General features: G+C 40.4%; 1 protein-coding gene across 1 annotated transcript in view; it reads right to left on the minus strand.

The window, feature by feature from the left end:
* The window catches only part of RAB7A (RAB7A, member RAS oncogene family), a 124,227-nt gene that overhangs the window by 69,412 nt on the left and 35,327 nt on the right, over positions 1-19,488 (minus strand). The window contains exon 2 of the mRNA XM_069206236.1: positions 5,848-5,909. Within this exon, the coding sequence (XP_069062337.1) occupies positions 5,848-5,900 (53 nt within the window). The 5' untranslated portion in view covers positions 5,901-5,909. The remainder of the gene's footprint in view (positions 1-5,847; positions 5,910-19,488) is intronic.

The following is a 19,488-nucleotide window of genomic DNA, read 5'->3' on the forward strand; positions in this document are numbered from 1 at the left end:
CCACCTGACAGCAGCCCTGCTGGCTGAGGTTTACAACAATATGTCCATGTCCCAGGCCTGCTGGTTGGCTCGAGTAATGGAGGAAGCAACAGTCTCACCTATAGCTGACCCAGACAAGGATCCTACCCAGTGTCAATGCCACCGCATTATCTCCCCTCCTGAATATCAATATTAAAATTATAGCTAAAATACTTGCCACTCAACTTGAAGCCTAACTTAATGCATGCTGACTAGACTGGATTTGTTCCATCCAGATCTACCAGTGACAGTACAAAACATGCACTCCATATAATAGATTCAGTGCAGAAATGCCACGAAGAATCAATCTTGCTTTTCCCCGAAGTGAAGAAAGTCTTTGACTGGGTCGAAAGTCTATGCTGAAGGCTACTCTGAATAGGGCAGGTTTTGGTACCGGTTTCCAGAGGTGGATTAAAGTTCTCTATATCTCTCCCTTTACCAGAGTTAATGTACATGGTTTCAAATTTAAAAATCACACAAAATCTAGATTCGAAGGGGCATGCAACAGGACTGCCCCGTAAGTTTTTCGCATTGTACTTGGAGACTCCTTCAGAAGATTTGAGAACATCAGGAGATTCGGGAGGTGCCACACGATACGTTCAAGGTATTGGTCTTTGCAGAAGATGTCCTGCTCTCTTTGCTTGACCCAAGTCCACTCTCTGCAGACCATTTGTGCTTATGGTGGAAAATCTACCCTGTGGGAGGGAAGACTAAATCAGTGAGATTGGTTGGGGAGGTAGAGATGGGTGAGTGAAGACACTATTCAGCAAGCTTCAACAGGAGACCCCTTCCACTGGACGCTTGACTCCCCCTACTATACTAGGGAGTGAGCCTGATCTTCATATTGCGCTAGAAGCTATTTTAAACAACTGGCACCATCAATCAAGGCACTAACATGCTCCTGCCATTCCTATATATTCTCATAGATGGAAAGAAAAGTATTATTCAAGATGTCCACTTTCTGTAAGATTTTGTACATGTTACAGGTCTTCTCACTCCCCCTAAAAAAGACTGAATTGGCACGATTAACATTTGTAAATCCTTCATATGGGGTGAGAAAATACCTCGATTCCCATACCAGATTAGCACACAACACCTGAAGCACGGGGGTTGGAGAACCCCAAAATCTACCTTTACTACCAGGCTGCTCCAGTGCAGTATGTAGTGCAGTGGCTCCAAGGAGAAACAAATGAACCCTGGTGTTTTATAGACGAGAACATAAGACCAACCACGGGAAGAGGTCCTGTGGCTCTCAAAGTACAATAGATCCCGCAACTTCTACCTCTCCCCGATCACAAGTGTTACCCTCAAGAACTGGGGCTCTTTCCCACTATAAAGGGGCAACTACATGCCATTCCTCTGACTTATCACCAGGTCTGGAGAGATCCACGCTCCAGAAGTGGATCACAAATGGCTTCTACCAGCTGAGACCTGTCCCTTAAGGGCTCCATCTGCCTCTTCAAAGACATTACACAGACATACCATTTCTCAAAGTGGGAGAGGTTCCCCTAATTACTGGTCAGCCACTGGGTACCCCTTTCACCTATTAAGAGCAGCTATGAAAGCCCTCACATATTTTGGGAAGTTGCTACAGAACCTCACAATGCCCTGTCATTTGACTCCCCCAGGTATAAACTACCCTGCTCTCCAATATCCTTCAGACACACTCTCTCGACAGGAGGTAATGGAAGAAGGTTCACGGTGTCACATTAGACAATGAACAGGGTGTTTTCCATAGATACTACTTGGCAAAGCACACTCAAGGGAGAGAGGCACTCAGATTATACAGCTGGCACTACACACCAACACAACTCCACATAATGGACAACAGCAGGCCCAAAGAAGTCTGGAGAAAAAAGGGAGGGACAGGGACCATGTACCATATGGTATGGTCTTGTCCTCATTTGGGTCAGTGTTTGGAGAAGTCCTGACCACTACAGCTGACATCAAGGAGAAGCCCCCCAATTAATGACTGCGTTGAGCCCACTAGGGTTATCCAAGAAAAATGTATACCCTCTTCACCCTCCACTAAAAGGAGGAAAAATCCCACCATCGTCTAGCAGCAAAGCAGACTATACTGAACCTCTGGGGAAGGAGCTAAATCCAAAATACCACAATGTGGATGTAAAAGAACTAGTAACTGTTAGCATACTGTTCCATGACAGAACACAGGCCGGAAAAGACCCAAGACCACTCCAGTTTTTTGTCCACTACTCTACAGTCTGTATAAACCAAGGAGGTGTTGAGGGGCGGGGTGAGTTGATGGGGGCAGAGGGGTTTTGCAATAATTACCTTTGCTTGAGGAACCATTGGTTATTTAATAAAAATTATGGAAACTAACATGTTTTAACCTTTTATTGATTTAACTTTCTTCATACTGCATCCGTTCAGCTTAGAGTATCTATTCTCTGCACCTTTGGTGTTGAGAGTTAAGGCGGTTTTTAATAGTTATTTATAAAGCTCAGCAGGGTTATTCTTGCTTTCCCCCGATTATTAACAATGTCTTCACTTTCTAGGGAAACCGACAGCACTCAAGATCCCAGAAAACTTGTGAACCCGAAGCAATGGATACTGTATTCAACTTCAACAAGTCAAATACAGTTCCTCCTCAGCACAGAACATCATGAAGTTGTCAGTTTCCAGATGGCATGCCTCTTACTATTAGTGACCTCAACACATAATTTAATAATTTGCTAACAAAGCACTTTAAAGATGGAAATACTCAATGGAATCAAGTTGAGCCTTCTATCCACGCACGGACAGTTTTAGGAGCTCTTTCTGGCAATTCACCAGAAATAACCCAAATGAAAACGCATAAGAAGGCCTTCTTCATCCAAATTTGTTTTTAAGATTATCTTTTTGTCTGAAATTCCACATCTGATCCATAGGATAATTCTGCACTCGGATCAACTTCCGCAACACGTTGCTTCGCTTTTAACCTCTCGGATCCTGCCTTGCTCTAAGCTCAGCAGGAAGGTAAATTAATTTCAAAACCTTTCACTGCTACTTCGGTTCCTACTCTCCACAACTGGTGACTCAAGATTTGGGATCCCCAAGATGAAAATTAGATTAATTACATTCTGGGATAAACTTTTCTTTTATGCCATTTACACTGATTAAAACTCTCCAGAGTGACTACAATTAACAAGACTGCACCAGTCAATACTATCGACACTATACTCTCCAGCTGATTACTAAGTATTTGGGTTTCCGCTAAGTAGTGGTTACTTCAAGTAATGTATTAAAAGTTGACCACTCCACCTGCTGAGTGCTCTCCTAAATTATTCAGTCCTGATGACCTCAGTACTTAAATAGAGGTCAAAAAGCAATCAACTGTACTACTATTAGACTCATGTGACCATGTCTACATGGAATGTTTCCAGAGTATTGGGTTTTTTAAATTGTATACACACTTGTCACCATATCATGTTTGTTGCACCATGATAATCGCTTCTTGATGAGCACTCCATTGTCATTAATGAACAATTTCTAGAACTGCAATGTATCACATTTATGGATTAAATTTTTTGACCGTGCTTATGTACTTTTCCAGATGCCACAAGTAATGACAATGATTTCTCACTTCCAATAGAACTGTTATTTACTTGAAATGAGTCTGTGAACCATGTTCTTTATTCTCACTTCGTTGAATACCACCACAGTTTACTCGTCCTTGATTTTCAATATTCTTTTGTTTATGCAGAGTACCTTTCAACGAAGGCTTGAAGGTTTGGTGATTGGGAATTAAGACTGAAGATATCACGGTGGTCTGCTTAAATCTATCAATGCACGTGTGCTTGTTTAGAAAGGCCTGTTTCATAATCCGTTGGAATTGCCAGTACACTGACCAAATGATGAAGCTTCCTCCCCAGACATCCCTGCAGCTTCAACCTGCTGAACATCTCGGATACTTTTTCTTCAAAACCTTTATAAGTCTGAAGGTAAGCGCTGACTGGGGCCAATCCACTTCTTATATCTGAACCACGCTCCATTGCGGTTGGCCTTAGCTTTCGACTTTGCCCCAATTTAGCGCTACCGGATGCATGCGTCTGGCACCTCCCTTTAAGGCTCTATTTTGAACCTTAAACTCATAAGGATTAGCTCTGTAGGTGGAAACCAACAGAAAAAGAGTGCATGGACTGTAAACCTCAGACACCTATAGGTGCCCCTTGTCTAACCACAATAAAATACACAGAATGAGCCTTCAGTCTACTCTCTGAAGTAATCGGGTGGCTCTCGCTCCCTGCCCAAAGGCTTTATTTTTACTGCCTTACCATGCTTGATTTTGATCTGTATCCTTTCACTGCTGATGTCCGGCATTACTTTTTAGTATCATGCTAGAGACAGCCTTAGCAGTCTACTGCCAAACGTCAAACAGTTTACCCCACCCCCCAATAAGGGGGCAGTATATTGCAGAAAGGCCTATGTGGTTTTCAGCTTCATAGCGTGGCATACTGTTTCCATCATGTGTCCACTGTTGAGATTGCAACATGTACTCCAGAAAATACGGGCATGGTTGTATTTCACTTACATCACTCCTTGGGTATGCATGCATTTCCAAGCTAATTTATAAAGATATTTTTTGAAAATGTTTTTAAAGTGAAGACACATTGCTACAGGCAGCTTACTTCTTGGATATCGCTTCCAGCACCCATCATCTTCCGTAACCCCCTGCTTATTTTGGTCGAAGCCTACAAGACACCTATGCTGTCTGGTTTGCTAATGACATCTTGTGGGCATTCCAAAAGCTTCCCTGGGAATGTTTTCTGCCCATTAATTACCATCAGCTTTTTGTTTTGTAACTCACACTTGCTTGCTTTCTATTTGCAGGATTTATTTGTTTGTTTTAGGCTGTCCAGCTGGAGTTCGTCCCCTCCCTTACCCAATCCTTATATTCTTCCACCAGTACTGGATTTCTGTAAATAGGCCTTTAAATCTTGTTCTCATCTTGTCACATGTGCTCCACTCTAGTCTCCTCTGCGCCACTCCAAGCCTTCACCCTCTCTATGCCAGTTTACTCCACTCTATTGAACACTACTCCACTTTGCTCCACTCCACCATACAACCCAACTCACTCTATGCCACTCCACCCTATTCTACCCCACGACACTCTGCTCTGTTCTACGCCACTCAATGACACTGCCCTACTCGACTTTACAACACTCCATGCCACGCAAAGCCAATAGCTCTTGCAAAGGCAAGAACCCGCTGTATTTGCTAATGGTAAAAAAAAAAAAAAAAAAAAAAAAAAAAAAAAAAATTGTGAAGGTCCTTCAGCTGCATGCTGCTACAGAGCTCTTCGCTTACCATCAGTTAACCCCTCTCCCCCTTGCAGTGAAAAAAAAAAAAAAAAAAAAAACTCATTTTTAAATATAACATTCTGAGAAGGCTGTGCACTGCAGAAATGTTGGAGATTTTGTGCTGAACAAAAAAAAACAAAAAAAAAAAAAAAAAAAACAAAAACATCTTTTTATTTCATTCTTAGCTTACCATTCTCAGACCAAAGGCCTGCGACAGGTAAAAAAAAAAAAAAAAAAAAAAAAAAAAAAAAAAAAAATAAACCACACACACACCAATAGGTTTTTTCACGGACGACATATCGACTTTGCGAGACCTATTAATCAAGTGTCTACATCCAACAATTTATTTATAACACCTAGTGACTGTTTGCAATGATCGACTACAAACCAATTTGGATTATAAAGGTAGCAGAACTGTAAATCTCCAAATAAACGACAAAAGGCAGCTGCACAACAGCAGATTTGTGAATCTTCCCAATGCATGGAAGAGTATAAAATACCATCAGAATTGAGACGTTAGTGCACTTACCCGGAATCTCCGAGAATAATGACTTTGAGCAGCACTTTCTTCCTGGATGTCATCTTTTACAACTAAAAGAAAGAGCAGGATTGTCAGCTGGGCAAGGTATTGCGGAATCTGCATAATTATTTCTGTCTTGTAACAAAGCACGGTTATGATCTTGCTTTCAATCCCTCTTCTCAACTCACCTACACATTTTAAAACCTCTTAGGTACGAAGTGTCAAGCAGTGTATTTCATCAACAAATTTAAAATTTGTAATTAAGTTAGCATTACTAATCATAATAAAACACTGTTCTCATCAGCCGCACAAGGGAGAATTAGGTGATGGGAAAAATATCCTACATTGATCTAGAAATAAGAGCTAGCCCCTTAAAGATTCAAAGGGGGAACTTCCTGAAGCATGAATGAGGACAAAATCATTATAACCAAGAGCCACATGGACTGAGCAGGGGCCACCCCTATCTATAAAATGAAGTCTCACATACTATTCCGGGCCCCAAATAAACTATTGTTCCAAAGCAATGACTGCATGAGGCCAAATCACTGGACGCCGACATCAGGTGGCAGACACCCACTTCTCTCCCAACAGAATATCAATATGAACAGTGGGTTAAGGTGAGCAGTCTGGAAGTGAAGAAATGAGTGAAACTTTTAAAACAGAGAAAGCAGGTCTGTAAATTTTGGGTATAGTGAACAGTAATTTCAGCTTTTATTAGTCTACATTAAAAATGATGTCACTAAAGAGACATTTATATAAAAAATAATAATTCTAAAACCGGAAATATTGTTTCACTCGAACGTCAGAAAGACCACGTGGTCTAGCATAAACATTTTAACGGAGTTTCAACACTCCTCAAAATACAAGCACTGCTCCTGCTGTTCATGTGAATGCTGGTTGAGTTACTTTGGTAAAGAACCTCAGCAAGGGCCAAAGGAAGAACATGATTTACGCAGCCATAGACGTATGTGCTGCATAAAAGTGCTGCATAGCCCACAATCTGCTGTGTAACTGGCAAACTTTCGAAAAACTGTTTGTTTCTCGTTCAACCCGATTAAAACATATTACACTTGCTACACACAGGAGTGCAGTCCAGGATTAATCATCCCAAAAGTTAACTGGTCACTTGCAACTCCTGTAATTAGCCATTTACTAGGCGTTTGCAGATGTTGTATATGCATCTGCAGTGAGCATCTTCATTTAATGGGGTGAGGGAAGGACTTTTGTCTGTAGAATAGCAAAACAAGCATTTGCAGTGCAGTGGGACACACGCTTGCTCAAGTTAGACCTATCCGTGTAGTAAATTCCTAATTGGACTTTTCTTTTCACATAAATTGAAAATGAAAAGTAAAACAGTTCACATAAGCAAGCCAATTCAAAGTGCCATGGCTGCCATGAGCATTAGCGGTGAGGAGACACAAAAGGAAACTTTGCCAAAGCTACACTGACGTTGGTAAGAGAGAAATAGGTAATGTGCTTAACTGGCAAAATCAAGCCCAGACTTAAATCCAATGGTGCATTTGTAGTATGACAAAGAATTCTATCGATCATCACTCCCAAAAGCGCTTGTGGGGTTGAACAGCCTTGTAAAGAAAAATGGTGAAATACTGATAAATCTAGGATTGGAAAGAGAGCTACTGTAACTTGCTAGAATTCCTGCTGGAAGTGCTTTCACTGCGATTTCTCCTTACTTTCTTTACAAATTAAATGTTTTCTCCTTGAAAGTGGGGTGCGTAGACACATAAGTGGGAAAATCCAAATGTAAATGCATAAAAACTAAGCACTGACCTGTGAACATTTTTCGAGATGTTTAGATTTTAATTGGTACCACCACATAAAATTTTATACAGCAGTTGATCGCAGTCCATTCATGGCAAAACACCACGCAAGGTTTTTGTATCCTATGTTTGGAAATAAGAGAAACAAAAACTCGAGAACAGGTGGGAAAGAGTTTGGACATAAGTCAGTCATCGTCAAAACCATCCTTATGTGAAAAGCCACAGAAAGTAGAGTGTTCTGTAGGTGATATCAGTGGGGCAGACGGGGTGGGCCCAAAAAATGGGTCATCTGAGCTCTACTCTGCCAGAGTTAGAGTGGCAAAGAAGGGTTCACTGTATATGGCACTTATGGACCTTACCTCCACATTCGATTGTGTGAAGAGAGCTGAATTGTGGGGGATGTTGATAGACCTCAGCTCAGATGGAGAGACACCTAGTGTTTTTCTAATCTGATCTGCACCAGGGTCTTGCCTCTAACATGAGATAGGACCAGGAAGGGCATGTATCAGAATCTGTGAGTTTTTATAGGGGGGTTAGGAAAGTTTTATTTGGGCCTCTTTTATTGATTTTATACAATGTTAAGTTGGGATCTGACCTAAGTCTAACTTGTAAAGACATCCAGAGGGTTGGTTCACAATTAGTACCAGCCCTTCTCTATGCGGATGATGCAGTATTAGTTGCTATGACCGCGAAGGGTTTGCAACAGCTGGTCACTTTGTATGTGGTATGAGTACTAATTACTCAAAGTCCATCACTATGGTTGTTGGAACTAGGAAAACCCAGAAAAAGTGTTTTGGAGGGGGGAGGGCAAGGAACTGGTTAGGGTTTTGACTTTTCATACCGGGGTGTTCTCTGATCAGAAAGGTTCATGGGGTCCACAACTGAGGCTAAAAAGGAATGTCTTAATGAGCAACAGCAGCAACGCCAGCGTTTGCCAAGAAATTGGGTCCAAAACCAACTCAGGGCCAATGTTAAGATTTATCAGGGCAAATGTGTTCCAATTGCGACTTAAGGTAGTGATGTTTTTTTTTTTTTTTAAACCTGAAGGAATTCAGACAATGTATAATAAATTTTTAAGGAAATTATTTATGGTTCCATAATCTGTCCCAACATATCATGCATGAGGAGCTGAGGCTTGGGTATATTTCTGATGAACTAGCCCTCACTCCCCTCCTCAGGTGGATTAGGGTGTGGTATAATCTGTTGCTTGACTCATTTAGTTTTCTTTTGTGAGTATTGTAGAGTACTGCAGCCTAAGTACATTCTGCCTTTGCTCAGTGATCATTTATTTGAACAGGATAAACCTGCACTGATGTATTTACAAATGTTAACCAGCTCTTGTATCTGTTTTAAAGCTGCAAGCTTCCCGATAGGGGCCCATAGGATTAGGAAGTCTCTGCATAGATGAAAATGTCAGTCCCTAGTTATGGGCGGTGACAATGAATTTTCGTCCCTATTCAGTAAGTCCTTTTAACTTTATTCTTAATATGTATTTTTATTGAATTCTATAGGATACTGTTATTTAGGCTTACTCATGCATTGTGTGCTTTTACGAGTTAGTAGTTGAATAAAGTGTTTTTAACAGACTACACAGGAGTTAACTAAAACGTTACATCTGAAAATATCACTATCAAACAGTACTGAAAGACCACTGTTGGGAATGACATGGTGCACGGTTCATGTTTACAGGCATTTTATTAAAACTTCATGCTGGTATGAAACAGCCACCCCAACAGAGCCTGCTCCTCCTGCTGCTCTCTTCCAGCTCTCAGTTGCCTGGTTGCAGACATTCTCTGTGATGTACCCAATAATCCACAAGGTACATCACAGTTAAAGTCACACAACAACCACCTTAAGATTAATTAAAAAACAGGATCATAAAATCCATTCTCTATACTAGTTCTGGATACGTATGGCTATCAAGCGCATCTTGGGCTTAAAACCCAACTCAGTGTTAAAATACATATGATGTAAAGGAGGAAAATTATGTAAACCGTCTTGATAATATTTAAGTCAAAATGCATCTGAAGAGAGGTAGTTTTAAATCCACCATCAAACTGGAGATTCCAGCTTTAGCAAACCAGTTTATGCTGTAAAGTTATTTAAATGTTTGACTAACTTGGAAGATCACTTTCAGTTCTGCGGAGAGATTTCAGGTTCCACTCTGAGCAAGCAACCATTACTGCAGCTGGGGCAGCTCTCGGCTACTGAAATAACAGTGTTTGCCATAATTACAACCTGCCACCGCTTAGTCTTGAACTGTGCCCTCCATTAGCCACCCCCTCCAACAAAACTTAGTTAAACTTTATAAAGCAATTCAAATCTCTGTTGAAGAAAGGGTGCAAATGGAAGCAAGAAGTGCTCAAAAGCAGGCCTTGCGAAATGACAGTTAAACCAGCGCAATCTCACAAATTTCACCTTATGCCAATATGCCACGAGGCGTAATTAGTGCAGGTGCATTATAAAGATGTGAGCAGCCAGAACGTAAATGGACAGTGTTCATGGCACCTGTGTTTTTGGCTATTTGTTTTTAGCACAAAAATGAGAAGATTTGCACTAAAATACAGCGCTAGGTGCCAGTTTAGCATGTCACGTAACTTAGAGGAATTTCCTGTAATTACACAAAAGAGAATTATCCTTATCCCTAGTAAAAAGCATTGATAAGACCGATCAGTATACTGAGGGCATAGCTGATGAATGTATATATGTGCACTAATCTATACGTCATCACTCTTCACCGCAGCCCTCCCTTAATGATAGCCTTTCAGACCAAACTTCCAGACTCTTGCAATGATCGACCAGAAGTGTCCAGTCTTGGCATATTAGCGGCTCTGATAAAATCATGGCCATTTCTGCCCTACTGTGGGCATTTTTGGCATAACTGGGGCCACTCCTGGCATGAAGGGCAACAAATGTTTTATTGTGCCCATCATTTGCCAGATTGTTGCCATTCCTGGTATAACTGTAACCTTCACTGAAATAATGATGGTCATTCTTAACATACTGTGGGGGTATGTTTGGAAATAGGTTATCCAAATCTTGTTCAACAGTATCTCCGTAATAATCATGACTATTCTTGGCATTTTGTGGCCATACCTGGCCAAGGCCACCCCAGGAATAGCGACGGCACCCTCTTGTAGAATGTTTTGATGTATTTTGTTGGGCATCCCTGGCCTGATTGGGGCCACCACCCTCATAATACTGCCAAACTCTGATACACGGGTGGCTTTTGCATAATGGCCATCCATCGTCATATTTTGTACATCTTTGCTATTATAATGTCCATGCCAGGCATAAAAGAGGGCATCCCTTGCATAGCATGGCCATCTACAGTATTATGGTGGCACTCCCAGTCATGGGATAGCAACACAAAAGCATGAGCAGCAGAAGACATCTTCTGAGGCAGTTGTGCATGAGAGTACTTTATGAAAAGGACAAGCTGATGGTTGAAAACCAAACATGTATTTACTCACTTATTAACAGTGTTCTGAGGCCAAAATTGTATTCTCTTTTTCAAAAAATGATTTGCTTTTCTTTGGGGAAAATTGTGGTGATGGAGGTTTATGCAAAACAGGAACTGTAAAATGTGTGTTTGTAGCGATGACTCCCAACACTGGCAGGTTTGTATTTACTTTGAAGTTTATTAAAATAAATCCAATGCATTAAGGAGACGCGCAGCTACGGCCGTCCGTCTTGCAAACCGTCTTATCTCCACTCCCACCGTTCTCGAATGCCTCCGTGTCTCGAGCACCAGGCCTTCGAGAACAGAGTAACATCACTACATATCTTCCCTCTTTATAATAAAATTAAACACAAACACTAATAATATTTACATGTATAGATAACTATAAGTAATACAGCAGCACACTGCTTTCTAAATGTAATAGAAATCACACCTTTTAAATTTAACAATGCTTCTATTTTTTTAAAGTTAGATAGTAATCCTCAAATCTTTTCGGCTTCACAATTCTTCTTCCAGAACTACTCCACTTCCCGTTAACGGAAACACCTACAGGCCCATAGGAACTGTTAGATGAACTTGTAGTAGGACTATTGTTAGTATTACTAGGACTAATGAAATCATCCTGCTCTCTCCATTCGCTATCATCGTCCAACCATACTTTACATCTGTGGTCTTTCGTGATATTAATTCCTTTTCCGGCCACTCTAGTATTTTTACATAATGATAATGCAGATACATGCCATACCTTGCCATCACTTAGTTTTACAGAGTTATTGTATACTACTTCCACTCTCAAAGGAGAGGAGAATTTACTTTGACATTTTCCTGTGTACTTATTGCTTTTAATTCTCACTACATTGCTGATGCATAACTTAAACTCCTTGCTCCTATGAACATCAAAGTGCTTTTTATATTTACTTTGAGCTTTTTCTATATTCATCCTCACTTCTTCAGGAGACCAATCCACCCTCTTAGCAGCCTTGAGCCAACCCACATTGTCCTTTGATATAGGTGTCCTTCCCCTCATGAGTTCGAATGGGCTGGTATTCGTACTAATACATGTGGTTATTCTAAATGCCCAAAGGGTTTTCCATAATTCTGTTTCCCAAATCAACTGGTTGCAATTTGACAATTGAATCATACCCTTGAGCACTCTATTAAATGTCAACAGCACAGTTACCGGCCGGATGATAAGTTGAGGTGGTGTGGTGCTTAATACCATTCCTTCTTATGTAAATTGAGACCCATTGTTCGATACAATACATTTCGGTAAACCCTCTCTAACAAAAATGTTATCCATGAATTTAATGATGCTAATAGTGTCAGCTTTTTTAACGATGCCCATCTACGGCCACTTGGAAAAGTGATCCACAATTACAAGTAGGAAAGATTGTCTGTCACCTTCACCAATAGGTCCCATGACATCAATACCTATACTCTCCCAAGCCATGTTGGGACAAGGTATAAGCCGTAAGGGCAGTCTCAAAGATACTTGTGTCTTATCCGCATTCTCGCAAACCATGCAGTCCCCAACTATTCTTTCTATATCCTTATCTAATCCCGGCCACCATTACCAATACTTTACTCTACTCTTAGTCTTGCCAATGCCTAGATGACCTTCATGGCAAATTTATAGAATTTTCTTCCTTACCGCAACAGGGGGTATCACTTTCCCGTTCCTGAGTAACATGGAGGAAGATCTGTTACTCAGGAACGGGAAAGTGATACCCCCTGTTGCGGTAAGGAAGAAAATTCTATAAATTTGCCATGAAGGTCATCTAGGCATTGGCAAGACTAAGAGTAGAGTAAAGTATTGGTAATGGTGGCCAGGATTAGATAAGGATATAGAAAGAATAGTTGGGGACTGCATGGCTTGCGAGAATGCGGATAAGACACAAGTATCTTTGAGACTGCCCTTACAGCTTATACCTTGTCCCAACATGGCTTGGGAGAGGATAGGTATTGATGTCATGGGACCTATTGGTGAAGGTGACATGGAGTTGTCCATGGAGGAAGATCTGTTACTCAGGAACGGGAAAGTGATACCCCCTGTTGCGTTAAGGAAGAAAATTCTATAAATTTGCCATGAAGGTCATCTAGGCAATTCCCCAAAAGGCCACAAATCGCTGTTAACCATTTTTTTTTTTTTTTGGCCACCCCTTCATAATTATATTACTCAATTTTTTTTAGTGTCTCATCTGAACTCTGTTTTGTTATCCATTCATCCTGTGTTATACCATGACATACACCTTCATCTACCATAGCCACCCACATATCTTCTGTCACTTCTTCTCCCGTATCCTTGTGCGGCAATGGCATGCGACTTAAGCAATCTGCAACAATGTTCTTCACACCAGGCAAGTACTGCACAATAGAATTGTAATCAAACAAACGTACTGACATTCTAGCCAACCTCTGAGAGGCTTTATACAGCCTCAATGTGACTGTTTCCCCACACATATTGCCTGAAATGTTCTAAAGCCCATATACATGCTAGTGCTTCGCGTTCAATTACTGAATACTTCTCTTCAGCTGAAGTTAACGAACGCGAAGCAAAAGCAATGGTATCTTCCTTGCCCTCTATGTTCACCTGAGTAAGGACTGCTCCAATCCCCCTTACAACTAGCATCTGTGGTCACGATACATTTGAGGTTTGGATCAAAACCCTGCAGTGGGGGTGCACTGCAAATGTCAGCTTTTAACACGTCAAAAGCATTCTGACACATTCTGTCAACTCAAATCTGTATCTTCCTTTGAGCAATTGTCTTAAACTGTATGTTTTAGTAGAATTTTTTTTAAACCAATTTGGAATAGAACTCTACAAGACCTAGAAAGGCACGAACATCGTCCTTGTTCTGTGGATTGGGTGTTTTACTTATTGCTGATAATTTTTCTTTTGGTTTTGTTCCTTCAGCAGATACTACATGCCCTAAGCAGGAGACATGATCAGATGCAAAATTGCATTTATCAAATTCTGCTGTCAACCCCTTCTCATTTAAGACCTTAAGAACCCTTAATAAGGTTCGATCATGATCCTCTTGATTTTCCCATTAGAAGGATATCATCCTGGAAGACCATGGTATTATCAATACCAGCTAGCAAGGAGTTCATTAATCTTTGGAACATAGCTTCAGCAGACGCCAAACCAAATGGTACCCTTCTAAACTTGTAACAACCAAATGGTGTAGTAAAAGCTGTTAAATCCCTACAATTTGGATGCAATCGTAATTGATAAGCTGCTTTCAAATCGATAGAAGAAAAACATTTCATGCCTCTAGTACGAGACAACATTTCGTTGATGGGTGGTAAGGGAAATTGACCAATTAATATGTTCTTGTTGAGATCTCTTAAGTCCATGCATAATCGTAAATTTCCATTGGCTTTTTTCAGCACGACTAAAGGGGCCATCCACTCTGAGGACTCAATAGGTTGTATGTTTTTCTCTTCTTGCAGTTTGTCCAATTGTATGTAATTTAACACTTTCTCTTAAAGGAATGGGAATGTTTCTTACTTTATGTACTTGTGGTACTGCGTTTTTTTTTTTTGTTTTTTTTTTTTTAATGAATGAGGTGCATAAACCCCTTCAATTTTCCGATTCGCCCTGAAAATACATTAGGGAACTTTTGTAGAACTAACTTACGAATTCCCAATTCTGTTTGCACTGTTAGTACAGGTTCAGGGTTGTTGGGATCCAATACTATGCCCAATTTACCCTGATCAATCCAGCCTAATATGGAAGGACCCATTGCAGCAATGTACAATTTTCCCATTGTTTCTCTATTCTAGTATCTGAATTCCAATTCCTTGTACCCTAACAGCTCAATGACTTCACCAGTAAATGTTTTGATTGTAATATCTGGTAAACATAACCCCTCACCCACCATGTGTTTGAATTTTTCTTCCCACACAATCTGATTCACAATAGTATACGGAGACCCCCGAGTCTACCACAATACATAGGGTAACACCGCCCAAGGTGATCTCACAACTTGGTTTTATCTTCCTCTTCATATTTTCTTGTTCCATGCTCAAAATGGAATTTTCATCCACTGCATCTACACATAAGACACACATATTCAAATCATCTTCATCAGAGGAATTAGTGTCCTCCAGCTCTAACACTTTACTACTACTCCCAGTTTTCTTCTGACACACCCTTTGGAAATGTCCAACATCTGGAACACTTTTGCTTCTTGGCTGGGCATGATCTATCATTTGCTAAATGATCATAACTGCCACATCTATAACGTTTCCTTTTGTCATCCGATTTAAAATTCTTCTGTTCAAACTCCTTTTTCCCTGTCCACTTCTTTTTAAGATCTTTGGTAACATTTTTTCCTTTCACTCTTGCTATTTTAGACTCACTCTTGTTATCTTTTAAAACCTCTTTAGCACACCTTCCAGTCAATTCTGCTCTTTTTACGATGTCAATAACTTCTTGCAATGAGCCTTCTCCTTTAGCCCATAAATTATCTTGGATATGTGGATTAGAGGTTTGCATAACAATTTAATCGCGAATAAGTTCATCATGTAACACCCCAAATCTGCAATTGATTGCTAAGTTCTTTAAAGCGGAAACATAATCTTAAACAGGTTCGTCTTTCCCTTGTTTCGGATGAAAAAGCTTGTAACGATCAACAGCTATACAGTCTCTAGGTCTGTAATAATTATCCAAGTCTTCAAGTGCATTGACGTACACGTCGCCTTGACCTTCTTGTCTAGGTTTTTCATTGATTTAAAAAAAAACTTTCAGTCCCCCAGGTCCTAAGAATGCAGAAGAATTTTGTATTTCTTTTCCACAGACAGCTCCTCTTCATCATCAATGGCAGAGATATCATTTTTAAAATATTCACTCCACTCTTCCCATTTCAACGTAGGTGTACCAGAAGCAGGTATGAAAGATTGAGGTGGCGTTAACTTCCATGGGCTATTTGAAGCCATACTGTAGCTGCACAGGCTCCTAGCGTTTGCAAAAATGTTTTAATTATATAGATATATATATATAAAATATTTCCTGTAATATTGTAGTACAATGTTCCTTGTGAGGTACAAGTTAATTTTTCCTATATCTATATATTTTTTTAAATAATTTTTTGAAGCTTAATCAGTTGATCTGGCCGCACACGACGTACTCCGGAATGTCAGCTATTAGATACAGTCTCCTCCTAGTTATGCAGGTTTCAGCTTCTTTTCTACATTCGGTTGTTCCTCATACAGCAACGCGCAGTGGGAAAGTGCACCTTTCCGTAGGTTCTTTATTGTCCTGCTACCAAGCTTCCTCCTAGCTTTCTGTGCGCGGTGGTTGCCCTGGTTACAGCAACGGCGCACTAAGCCGTCAGACGCACTCGCGCAAAGGCGCAGGCGCACAAACAACAGCGCATCAGCACAGGCGCGAGCCCTAGCAACGACCAGACAGGTATGGGCGCACGACAAACAAGTTCAAGGTGTAGACCTCAATAACAGTGTTAAGATAACACTGTTGAGGTTTACTAACAAGCCACCATACCTCACGATCCTTATCACAACGATCGTCACTATGTTTATTACGGTGTGCACTCCCTCGCACCCAGGTTTGTTGCGCACTCTGATTCCCGGTCACAGATAGTCACAAATGTTGTCACTCGTCGCCAAATCTGTAGCGATGCCTTCAGACACTGGCGGGTTTGTATCTACTTTGAAGTTTATTAAAATAAATCCAATACATTAAGGAGAAGTGCAGCTACGGCCGTCCGTCTTGCAAACCGTCTCATCTCCACTTGCACCGTTCTCAAATGCCTCCGTGTCTCGAGCACCAGGCATTCGAGAACGGAGTAACATCACTACAGTGTTCTATTCAGAAACTGGTAAGCTGATTAACGGCAAAAGTATTTAAATTTTTTTAAACCTACAAAACGGATAGCTGAGTGGTAATTCTTGTAAATTCCAGTGTGATTATAGAGCTACTAGCGAGAAGGTACTTGCTGCTATGATATTTCCAAAGCAATTTGGAGCATGACTTTTTGATGCAATGTTTTATAACATTACAGTTAGTAACCCATCCTGGCATTTTAGATATTCATTAGAGATAATCTTACAAGGGGTGATCACTTTCGTAATCTTACCTGCGAGCAGCCATGCTCAGTGAGCTTTAACATTAGGCCAGACCTATGCTTACATACAAGATTCTGCACCCTTAGTCCCAGGCCTATCTGTCTTCTGTTATGCATAGCCCGACATACAACCAAGCTCTGAGAACAAACTGGTACATGAACTCCATTCAGTTCAATTTCGTCCAGAAACTTCTGGGCATGACCTAAAGTTACCAGTCTGCTTTGGGTGAAAACCATTTGCACAGCTGAAATCTGTGCATGGATTAACTGTTAACTATAGACTTTGAAAAGACACAAAAATCAACTACCATTTCCACTGAGGCAACTGTGTCCGTTTCTTGCTGTATGAACCATTGTGGGGCAGAGTGTAGATTTTGGATGGTCCCTACACTTTGAGTCTCAACTTCATTCACATCTTCAGTGATGTGATGTGCAAGGCCTTGAGCAGTGCTGGTCACAGTTCTGCAGCTCACCATAAAAGACAAGATTAGTTTTACAATCATCCGAGGCATTTCTATGTTTAATAATGCACACTTGTTCGAGTTCAGAACCATTTTCAACAATTTCAGCCAACTGATTTGATTTGAATGAGGTCTTTCAGCCTCTTGTTTAAGTAAGAACCTTTCATTTGTGCACAAAAGGATCTGGGTGCACACAGCCATGGGCTCTTAGCTCCAGTGTCAATGTATTAGATTGTAACCAGTCTAACCTCTGTGCCCGTGTAAACACATAGCACTTCCTACTTTTTAGGTCAAGAGCGCATGAGCTCTGATATGCTGTAATCTATCTGTGGGCTTTTAAACACGCCCACAGCACTACCATTACCATCACCATCACAATCACTCGTTCATGGGATTGCTTTAAAAAACACACAATTGTTTTCATTGGTAAATGCTTTACGTTTGTACTTCCTGGGGGCAGTTTGGTTACTGCCTCGGTCATCGGCCCAGTTACATGGCTAATTGCACATTTGCCGATACGTTCAACGGCTAGCAATTTTTTTTTCCTTCGCGCTCATGAGCGGCCATGGCGGTTTGAATCGGCTTACTTATGTCAACGGTTTTACTTTTCATTTTCAATTGATGTGGCAAGAAAAGTCCAGTTTGGAATTTGCAACGCTTATAGCTCTAAATCGAGCAAACACGAGACCAACTGCATTTTTTAAAACTACTTTTGCACCACCCAACATGCCATCCTCATTTCTACAATATGCAAATTCAGCAACAGAACACGAACCTGCATAGGATAGGTGAAACCACATTTGTCACCCCAGTGGTTGGAAGATGCTTTCTTAGTCCCTTTTTTACCAGGATATTAAGAAGAAAAAAAAAAAAGAGTTAAATGTTGCACCAGCTGATGTGTGGATACTCTATGGAACCAGATATCCCAAAATGGCAGTCAGCAGACTTAGTCACAGCCAGACAACGATATCCGAAGAGCCCAAAAAGTAGGAGGGGAGAAAATACTCCCTTTGCTAACCAGATTCTACAGATTTATGTTTAGATCTGGATATAAATATAACTTGGCGCTACAAATATACTTCCCACTAGGTCAGTAACACCTTTTACAATGCATCTCAAAACTAATTGAACAAATTTGCACCAAACTACCAGAAAAGTATACTTAATGGGGCATATAACAGTTCTGCACTATTTGGTGTAGTCCCCAATGAGTATGTATTTCATGTAGCCAAACCAAACATTTCAGTAGAACTTGAAAAGGGAAATACTATTTTTTGATTGCCATCAACACCTGGACCCCACCTGGAGACAAACATGCCAAGCAACTGCCATTTTTTTTTTTTTTTTTTTAAGGACTGTGCCAATATTATTTATTACCAATATCAAAAATAGTTTTTCCTGTGTGACGTGGAATAACTGAGTCCATTAGCAACTCTGTATACGCAATAGACATACATCATGTATAAAAATACATGGGCATCGAAATTGCATGGTCCCTAAAACGTATTTTTCAGTTACCTCTACCATATTTTTCAGAAAACTAAATAAAAAGTAAACTTGAAGATGATGTAAGATTTATATATCAAAAAGGAAGGGAAGTGTGCTGTCAAGGTGGTCCTCTTAAGTTATTAAATGGAAAGTTTGTAATTAGAAACTCTATTCCCTGTTCTAACAACAGAAAATAGTTTGAAAACTGAAGAATCAAACTGCGTCCATTTGTTTGCAAAGAAACGCAATAACGTCAAAGAAAAACAAGAACAATTCCAACTGAAGCACTAAATTGTAATTCTAAAAATATAACTAAATATAATAGACGAATCCATTAAATATATTAAACGTTTTAACGTGCATGCTGACTT

This window comes from Pleurodeles waltl, chromosome 9, assembly GCF_031143425.1.
Source record: "Pleurodeles waltl isolate 20211129_DDA chromosome 9, aPleWal1.hap1.20221129, whole genome shotgun sequence".
NCBI lineage: Eukaryota > Metazoa > Chordata > Amphibia > Caudata > Salamandridae > Pleurodeles > Pleurodeles waltl.